This window comes from Phocoena phocoena, chromosome 3 (assembly GCF_963924675.1).
Source record: "Phocoena phocoena chromosome 3, mPhoPho1.1, whole genome shotgun sequence".
NCBI lineage: Eukaryota > Metazoa > Chordata > Mammalia > Artiodactyla > Phocoenidae > Phocoena > Phocoena phocoena.
Window position 1 is genome coordinate 114,459,275 of NC_089221.1, and position 10,462 is coordinate 114,469,736.

The following is a 10,462-nucleotide window of genomic DNA, read 5'->3' on the forward strand; positions in this document are numbered from 1 at the left end:
TAGTGATCGCATTGAATCTGTAGATTGCTTTGGGTAGTAGAGTCATTTTTACAATGTTGATTCTTCCAATCCAAGAACATGGTATATATCTCCATCTATTTGTATCATCTTTAATTTCTTTCATCAGTGTCTTATAATTTTCTGCATGCAGGTCTTTTGTCTCCTTTTGTAGGTTTATTCCTAGATATTTTATTCTTTTTTTTCCAGTGGTAAATGGGAGTGTTTTCTTAATTTCACTTTCAGATTTTTCATCATTAGTGTATAGGAATGCCAGAGATTTCTGTGCATTAATTTTGTATCCTGCTACTTTACCAAATTCATTGATTAGCTCTAGTAGTTTTCTGGTAGCATCTTTAGGATTCTCTATGTATAGTATCATGTCATCTGCAAACAGTGACAACTTTACTTCTGATTTGGATTCCTTTTACTTCCTTTTCTTCTCTGATTGCTGTGGCTAAAACTTCCAAAACTATGTTGAATAAGAGTGGTGAGAGTGGGCAACCTTGTCTTGTTCCTGATCTTAGTGGAAATGCTTTCAGTTTTTCACCATTGAGGACGATGTTGGCTGTGGGTTTGTCATATATGGCCTTTATTATGTTGAGGAAAGTTCCCTCTATGCCTACTTTCTGGAGGGTTTTTATCATAAATGGGTGTTGAATTTTGTCAAAAGCTTTCTCTACATCTACTGAGATGATCATATGGTTTTTCTCCTTCAATTTGTTAATATGGTGTTTCACGTTGATTGATTTACATATATTGAAGAATGCTTGCATTCCTGGAATAAATCCCACTTGATCATGGTGTATGATCCTTTTAATGTGCTGTTGGATTCTGTTTGCTAGTATTTTGTTGAGGATTTTTGCATCTATGTTCATCAGTGATATTGGCCTGTAGTTTTCTTTCTGTGTGACCTCTTTGTCTGGTTTTGGTATCAGGGTGATGGTGGCCTCGTAGAATGAGTTTGGGAGTGTTCCTCCCTCTGCTATATTTTGGAAGAGTTTGAGAAGGATAGGTGTTAGCTCTTCTCTAAATGTCTGATAGAATTCTCCTGTGAAGCCATCTGGTCCTGGGCTTTTGTTTGTTGGAAGATTTTTAGTCACACTTTCAATTTCAGTGCTTATGATTGGTCTGTTCATATTTTCTATTTCTTCTTCACTCAGTCCTGGCAGGTTGTGCATTTCTAAGAATTTGTCCATTTCCTCCAGGTTGTCCATTTTATTGGCATAGAGTTGCTTGTAGTAATCTCTCGTGATCTTTTGTATTTCTGCAGTGTCTGTTGTTACTTCTCCTTTTTCATTTCTAATTCTGTTGATTTGAGTCTTCTCCCTTTTTTTCTTGATGAATCTGGGTAATGGTTTATCACTTTTGTTTATCTTCTCAAAGAACCAGCTTTTAGTTTTATTGATCTTTGCTATCGTTTCCTTCGTTTCACTTTCATTTATTTCTGATCTGATCTTTATGATTTCTTTCCTTCTGCTAACTTTGGGGGTTTTTTTTTTCTTCTTTCTCTAATTGCTTTAGGTGCAAAGTTAGGTTGTTTATTTGAGATGTTTCCTATTTCTTAAGGTAGGATTTTATTGCTATAAACTTCCCTCTTAGAACTGCTTTTGCTGCATCCCATAGGTTTTGGGTCGTCATGTCTCCATTGTCATTTGTTTTTAGGTATTTTTTGATTTCCTCTTTGATTTCTTCAGTGATCTCTTGGTTATTAAGTAGTGTATTGTTTAGCCTCCATGTGTTTGTATTTTTTACAGATATTTTCCTGTAATTGATATGTAGTCTCATAGCATTGTGGTCGGAAAAGATACTTGATACAATTTCAATTTTCTTAAATTTATCAAGGCTTGACTTGTGACCCAAGATATGATCTATCCTGGAGAATGTTCCATGAGCACTTGAGAAAAAAGTATAATCTGTTGTTTTTGGATGGAATGTCCTATAAATATCAATTAAGTCCATCTTGTTTAATGTATCATTTAAAGCTTGTGTTTCCTTATATATTTTCATTTTGGAAGATCTGTCCATTGGTGAACGTGGGGTGTTAATGTCCCCTACTATGAATGTGTTAGGGTCGATTTCCCCTTTTATGGCTGTTAGTATTTGCCTTATGTATTGAGGTGTTCCTATATTGGGTGCATAAATATTTACAATTGTTATATCTTCTTCTCGGATCTATCCCTTGATCATTATGTAGTGTCCTTCTTTGTCTCTTCTAATTGTCTTTATTTTAAAGTCTATTTTGTCTGATATGAGAATTGCTACTCCAGCTTTCTTTTCTTTTCCATTTGTATGTAATATCTTTTTCCATCCCCTTACTTTCAGACTGTATGTGTCTCTAGGTCTGAAGTGGGTCTCTTGTAGACAGCATATATATGGGTCTTGTTTTTGTATCTATTCAGCCAATCTGTGTCTTTTGGTGGGAGCATTTAGTCCATTTACATTTAAGGTAATTATTGATATGTATGTTCCTATTCCCGTTTTCTTAATAGTTTTGGGTTCATTATTATAGGTCTTTTCCTTCTCTTGTGTTTCCTGCCTAGAGAAGTTCCTTTAGCATTTGTTGTAAAGCTGCTTTGGTGGTGCTGAACTCTCTCAACTTTTGCTTGTCTGTAAAGGTTTTAATTTCTCCATCAAATCTGAATGAGATCCTTGCTGGGTAGAGTAATCTTGGTTGCAGGTTTTTCTCCTTCATCACTTTAAATATGTCCTGCCAGTCCCTTCTGGCTTGCCAAGTTTCTGCTGAAAGATCAGCTGTTAACCTTATGGGGATTCCCTTGTGTGTTAGTTGTTTTTCCCTTGCTGCTTTTAATATGTTTTCTTTGTATTTAATTTTTGACAGTTTGATTAATATGTGTCTTGGCGTATTTTTCCTTGGATTTATCCTGTATGGGACTCTCTGTGCTTCCTGGACTTGATTAACTATTTCCTTCCCCTTATTAGGGAAGTTATCACCTATAATCTCTTCAAATATTTTCTCAGTCCCTTTGTTTTTCTCTTCTTCTTCTGGAACCCCTATAATTCAAATGTTGGTGCATTCAGTGTTGTCCCAGAGGTCTCTGAGACTGTCCTTAGTTCTTTTCATTCTTTTTTCTTTATTCTGCTCTGCAGTAGTTATTTCCACTATTTTATCTTCCAGGTCACTTATCCGTTCTTCTGCCTCAGTTATTCTGCTATTGATCCCATCTAGAGTATTTTAAATTTCATTTATTGTGTTGTTCATGATTTTTTGTTTCATCTTTAGTTCTTCTAGGTCCTTGTTAAATGTTTCTTTCATTTTCTCTATGCTATTTCTGAGATTTTGGATCATCTTTACTATCATTATTCTGAATTCTTTTTCAGGTAGACTGCCTATTTCCTCTTCATTTGTTAGGTTTGGTGGGTTTTTATCTTGCTCCTTTATCTGCTGTGTGTTTTTCTGTCTTCTCATTTTGCTTATCTTACTGTGTTTGGGGTCTCCTTTTTGCAGGCTGCAGGTTCGTAGTTCCTGTTGTTTTTGGTGTCTGTCCCCAGTGGCTATGGTTGTTTCAGTGGGTTGTGTAGCCTTCCTGGTGGAGGGGACTAGTGCCTGTGTTCTGGTGGATGAGGCTTGATCTTGTCTTTCTGGTGGGCTGGTCCATGTCTGGTGGTGTGTTTTCGGGTGTCTTTGGACTTATGATTTTATGCAGCCTCTCTGCTAATGGGTGTGGTTGTGTTCTTGTCTTGCTAGTTGTTTGGCATAGGGTGTCCAGCACTGTAGCTTGCTGGTCGTTGAGTGAAGCTGGGTGCTGGTGTTGAGATGGAGATCTCTGGGAGATTTTCGCCATTTGATATTATGTGGATCTGGGAGGTCTCTTGTGGACCAGTGTCCTGAAGTTGGCTCTCCGACCTCAGAGGCACAGCACTGACTCCTGGCTGTAGCCCCAAGAGCCTTTCATCCACACAGCTCAGAATAAAAGTAGAAAGAAAGAATTAGGAGAAGAAGGAAAGAAAAAGAAAGAAAGAAAGGAAGGAAGGAAGGAAGAAAAAAGGGAGGAAGGAATGAGGGAAGGAAGGAAAGAAAGAAGATAAAGTAAAATAAAGTAAGATAAAATATAATAAAGTTTTTGAAGTAAAAAATATTAAGAAAAAAAATGGACGGATAGAACCCTAGGACAAATGGTGGAAACAAAGCTATACAGACAAAATCTCACACAGAAGCATGCACATACACACTCCCAAAAACAGGAAAAGGGGAAAAAATCATTAATCTTGCTCTCAAAGTCCACCTCCTCAATTTGGGATGATTCATTGTCTATTCATGTATTCCACAGATGCAGGGTATACCAAGTTGATTGTGGAGCTTTAATCCGATGCTTCTGAGGCTACTGGGAGAGATTTCCCTTTCTCTTCTTTGTTCTCACAGCTCCCAGGGGCTCAGCTTTGGATTGCCCCTGCCTCTGCGTGTAGGTCGCCTGAGGGTGTCTGTTCTTCACTCAGACAGGACGTGGTTAAAGGAACAGCTGTGTCAGGGACTCTGGCTCACTCAGGCCGCAGGGGGAGGGAGGGGCACGGAGTGCAGGGTGAGCCTGCGGCGGCAGAGGCCGGCGTGAGGTTGCACCAACCTGAGGCGTGCCATGCATTCTCCCGGGAGAGTTGTCCCTGGATCCCGGGACCCTGCTCCCTGGAAGGGAGCTGTGGAGAGTGGCCTGTGCTCGCACACAGGCTTCTTGGTTGCTGCAGCAGCAGCCTTAGCGTCTCATGCCCGTCTCTGGGGTCCGCACTTTTAGCCGCGGCTCGCGCCTATCTCTGGAGCTCCTTTAAGCAACGCTCTTAATCCCCCTCTCCTCGCGCACCAGGAAACAAAGAGGGAAGAAAAAGTCTCTTGCCTCTTCGGCAGGTCCAGACTTTTCCCGGACTCCCTCCCGGGTAGCCGTGGCGCACTAACCCCTGCAGGCTGTGTTCTTGCCACCAACCCCAGTCCTCTCCCAGCGCTCCGACCAAAGCCTGAGCCTCAGCTTGCAGCCCCGCCCACCCCGGCAGGGGAGCAGACAAGCCTCTCGGGCTGGTCGGCACCGATCCTCTGTGCGGGAATCTCCCTGCTTTGCCTTCCGCACTCCTGTTTCTGCGCTCTCCTCCGCGACTCCGAAGCTCCCCCCTCCGCCACCCGCGAAGGGGCTTCCTAGTGTGTGGAAACCTTTCCTCCTTCACAGCTCCCTCCCACTGGTGCAGGACCCGTCCGTATCCTTTTGTCTCTGTTTATTCTTTTTTCTTTTGCCCTACCTAGGTGCGTGGGGAGTTTATTCTTTTTTCTTTTGCCCTACCTAGGTGCGTGGGGAGTTTCTTGCCTTTTGGGAGGTCTGAGGTCTTCTGCCAATGTTCAGTAGGTGTTCTGTAGTTGTCGTTCCACGTGTAGATGTATTTCTGGTGTATCTGTGGGGAGTAAGGTGATCTCCGTGTCTTACTCTTCCGCCGTCTTCCCCTCCTTCCCGGATGGCTGTTTTTGTGGCTAAACTGGAGCGTCAGATTTCTTTCTTGCTTATCTCAGTCTAAAGCCCCAACGCCACTCCCCATGCTGCAGCGAGGGATGCTCCTGTGCCAAGGGAATTACAGAGGCAGTGCATGGATTCCTTGCTCATGGGAGGCTTAACAGAGACATCAAAATTGGATGAAGAGGGTTCCTTTTTCTCCACACCCTCTCTAGGATTTATTATTTTTAGACTTTTTAATGATGGCCATTCTGACTGGTGTGAGGTGATACTTCATTGTACTTTTGATTAGTATTTCTCTAATAATTAGTGATACTAATTATTTCATGTGCCTGTTGGCCATCTGTATGTCTTCTTTGGAGAAATGTCTGTTTAGGTCTTCTGCCTATATTTGATTGGGTTTTTTCTTTAATATATATATTGAGTTGTATAAGCTGTTTGTATATTTTGGAAATTAATCACGTGTTGGTTGAATTGTTTGCAAATATTTTCTCCTAGTCCATAGGTTGTCTTTTCATTTTGTTTATGGTTTCCTTTTCTGTACAAAAGCTTTTAAGTTTACTTAGTTCCCATTTGTTTGTTTTTATTTTTATTTCCATTACTCTAGGAGATGGACCCAAAAAAATACTGCTGCGATTTATGGCAAAGAGTATTCTGCTTGTGTTTTCCTCTAAGAGTCTTATACTATCCAGTCTTACATTTAGGTCTTTAATCCATTTTGAGTTCATTTTTGTGTATGGTGTTAGAGAATGTTATAATTTCATTCTTTTACATGTAACTGTCCAGTTTTCCAAGCACCACTTATTGAAGAGACTGTATTTTCTCCATTGTATACTCTTGCCTACTTTGTCATAGATTAATAGACCATAAGTGGGTGGGGGTTTATTTCTGGGCTTTCTGTCCTGTTCCATTGATCCATATGTCTGTTTTTGTGCCAGTACCAGACTGTTTTGATTACTGTAGCTTTGTAGTATAGTCTGAAGTCAGGGAGCATTGTTCTTCCAGCTCCATTCTTCTTTCTCAAGATTGTTTTGGCTACTCAGGGTCTTGAAGAGTGTTGTTTGTCATGATTGTCATGAATTTATTTACATATCATTAACTTTGTTTCTACAGCATATTTTTAATAGCTGCATTTTATTTTATCATAAGGATATATTATAATTGAAACAGTTCTCTGTTACTTGACATTAGGTAATTCCCAGATATTTTTTAAACAAAATTCACATTTTATTTAGGTTGAAATAAACTATACAAAATTGATTTTCTTCACCAAAAATAACAGCAATATTTTCTATATTATTCCTAGATAAGCCACAAAGCACTATTTTTGTAGGCTTTCTAGGTTTTGCTTGTAAATCAAGGTGAGGCAGTAGATACAGTCATGGAAAAAGACAGAAGAAGACAGACAAATCAGTTGTCAGTATCTATGGTCTCTGATCCTGTCTTGACCATGAAACAGAAGTGTTCAACATATACCTGTCAAAAAGCTTATAAAGGTGTAGGCTCAATAAAGGAATGTAAACAGCAACAATCAGATGTGGAACAACAATGGCAAGCTCTTCCATTCAAACTTTAACTATAACTTGTTCCTTCAACTTCATTTGTTAAAGGCAAAATCTACACTGAAATCCTTGCTTGGTGTGCTCACACGTTTCTCTTACAGTCTGATCATTTTAACGGTCCCGTACAGATTTTTAACAGCATACGTAAAACTCCTACTATTCAAAGGTCAGTCATGAGCTTCATTGTAATGTTTTATAAAATGTATTCCTTCCTCCCATACCTCCTCCTCAAAGTTTATTTCTTCAAAGAACTGATAACTAAGTACCTGACAATTGGATCCACAGTGACAAATGTTATATCTAAAATGACTTAACTAATACAATTTCAAAGTACCATTAGCAGAGATCACACAGAGTGTAACATGGTACTTTCAATGCTATCTTCTGGAAGAGTAGTTAGGTCTCCAAAGCATGGGACTTCAAACGGGCCATTTAAACAGGAAGATTATCAATGACTAATGTACTCAATGGGAGGCCTACAGGTCAAGGTATTCAGTGATTAAGTGGCCTACGTACACCTTACAACTTTTCTGTAAGATATTTTCAAATTTCTTACAGATTTTTTCAAATATCAAATATAAGAGAAAGCCTATTTTAAAAGTCTCTTAGGTATTTTCAATGGTTTCTGAATTATCTGTAGGAAGCTCTGACTTACTTGTATAGAGTTTGATATATGTACCCACCATTAAATCCAAATCGTGTTTTAAGTTATTTATTTATTTATGGCTGTGTTGGGTCTTTGTTTCTGTGCAAGGGCTTTCTCTAGTTGTGGCAAGTGGGGGCCACTCTTCATCGCGGTGTGCGGGCCTCTCACTATCGCGGCCTCTCTTGTCGCGGAGCACAGGCTCCAGACGCGCAGGCTCAGCAGTTGTGGCTCACGGGCCCAGTTGCTCCGCGGCATGTGGGATCTTCCCAGATCAGGGCTCGAACCCGTCTTCCCTGCATTGGCAGGCAGATTCTCAACCACTGCGCCACCAGGGAAGCCCCAAATCGTGTTTTATATCAAAATTTATGTTAAGCAAAGTCAAGTTACTTGACCTTTGGTCTGTCAAAGTGTTCCTCAGGTATGCTTTGAGACGCTTTCGCCCATTTTCATAACGTTCATTCTCAAACTTTATCACAGGAAGAATACATAGGACCTTCAGCAATGCATAAACATTAGGAAAGAACTTGATGTCTGGCAGATGAAGGGCTTCATAAATAGTGGATGGAAGTTCTATATCTTTCCGTGTTTCCACCTGATTCTCCAACACTGCAGCTCAGCAGAGAGTGTGTCAGGATTAGGTAAATCACTTCTGTACATGTCGGCGTGGTGTTCCTCTGATGTATTGAATCTGAGCTGTCCCATGACTGAGGGTACCAGAGGTAAGCATGTAAGAGCTTTGAGGTGTTGTTCTGAGAAGATATCTTTCAGTTCCTGAATAATGTGTTCCACTGTTGGAACACTTAGAGTTTCTTTATAGTAACTCTCAGAGGTTAGCTGAGATTCCAGGTTACTGTGCTGAGCTCTGCGAAATTTCCCTGGGAGTTTCATCTGAATATCAAGTTTGGCTGCCAAATTTGTGGCTTCCTCAAACCAAAATTCATGATAAACTTCGATATTTTCCATCACTTTATTTAGTGAATGCAGCACTGCAGCCAAACTACTGGCTGCAAAGAAGACATCAGAAGTTTGCCCCTGAAGATTTTCCCCAAAGGCTCTTGTAAAAGATAGAACATTTTTAAGAACAACAATGGTAACGATGAAGTCAAAATCTGTTACTACACTCCAGGGTACAAATGCTCGGCCAGCTCTACAGTTATTCCATCTAACATTTGTGTCACTCTTTATACCATCTAAACGTAAAACAAGTGCTTGTAGGAGGTCCACTAAGATTTCAAAAGCATCATGCCTGCGTGTCCACTGAGAATGGCAAATTTCCTTCAGTTCTTTGCCCCTTTCTTCATTGTTCTGAAATAGGACAGAAATTACATTGTCAAGCTCTAAAAGCAGTTGTGGTGATCGATGGATAAAAGAACAAACTTCCTCAATTGTTCCTAACGCGATAGATACTCCCATAACAGGCACTGATTTTGCCAACCACATATTTAAGGCACAGGAAGAGAAGAGCGTGTACATAGCTTGGGGATATTTCTCTAAAAGTCTAGAAGCAACAACTTTCACTTTGGAAGAAAATCCACTGGACACAATGTAAACCTGGCCACGACAGTACTCCATGTTGAATCCACACTTCTCAGTTATCGTTGTGTGAAATTTCACAGCCAGAATTTCTGCATCAGCTTCATAAGGCAGGAAGCCCACAGATTCCTCTCTCAGGTTGTGACAACAAACCTCACCAACACAGCCAGGTGCTCTTCCCCGCTATGTCCACCACATCGTCAGTGACGATGGAAAAGAAGTGAGAGTCTCTCACTTCCCTGAGGGTTTCTTCCCGGATGCAGCTCTCACAGATCTCTAGCATCTGTTTCTGCTGTGTTTTCGAACAGAACAATGTGTTAACTGCTGTTGTCTCAAAGCGCCTTCTCAGAACCTCTTCACCAGAATTGATACGGCACTCCAGCAGTGCTTGAAAGTTATCAGGAGTAAAGAGACCTTCTGGGATTTCATCAGCTTCATGTCCATCCAGAGGTGTGTTCTGTTTACCCGTAAGAATCAAAATTTCAAATAAAGATTTTAAGTATTCTTTGTTTTCCTTCTCTTCAAGGGTTAAAGGTAAAATGTCTTCACCCTGCTCTTCACCCCCTTCTTCTGCACTGGGGTTCTGAGCATTGCTGTTGTTTATTTCCTTATGTTTTCGTTCCTGTTCAGAAGTTTCATCAATTTTTTTCTGTTTCAGTGTCCTGATTTCATCTTCACTCAATTCTTTTATTCGTTTTCTGTGTCTACTGTGTGGATTATTCAAATGGCTGGTAAGATCAAATATTGTTGGTATTGCATTATCTCGAAGAACTGTCCTATAAGGGCTAGTTCTACAGATCATAGACGTCTCAAAGTGTTTGGCACACAATCGATAATGTTTATTTAGTTGATCAGGTGTTCTAAGTCTGCTCTCCTACAATTCTCCACCCACTTCTGACATCTGGCTGGATCCCGCGGGAACCTGTAAAAGGCCAGGTCCGACTGCGAGCTCTTGCGCGTGCAGTTGGGGGCCGCGCAGAAGTTCGGCATCGTCGTCTGCCCGCCGGCCGGCCCAGCCCTCCCCTCCCCGCCTCCTCAGGGCAGCCCGCCTGTCGGGGCGGGGCCGGGGAGGGGAGCCAGGCCGGCGCGCCGGGGGGCGGGGCCCCAGATTTTTGTTTAAAAGTACTGATATAAATATCCCAGACTATCAATTTGCGGTCACACAATGATGATTTCCTTAGAGAAAATGCTTCTAATTGGACTTTCTGGGTCAAATATTATTGGCATTTTAGGGGCTTTTTATATATATTATCTAATTACCCTCCAGAAAGAGAATT

At 40.8% G+C, this 10,462-nt stretch overlaps 1 protein-coding gene across 1 annotated transcript; it reads right to left on the reverse strand.

Annotated features, from left to right (window-relative positions):
• Positions 1 to 7,611: 7,611 nt before the first annotated feature.
• Positions 7,612 to 10,175, reverse strand: LOC136121202 (52 kDa repressor of the inhibitor of the protein kinase-like). Its single transcript, XM_065875031.1, is given in 6 exon segments — positions 7,612 to 7,713; positions 8,008 to 8,234; positions 8,237 to 9,331; positions 9,334 to 9,369; positions 9,372 to 10,046; positions 10,049 to 10,175. Coding segments are annotated over 6 exon segments (2,262 nt in total).
• Between the last annotated feature and the right edge of the window lie 287 nt (positions 10,176 to 10,462).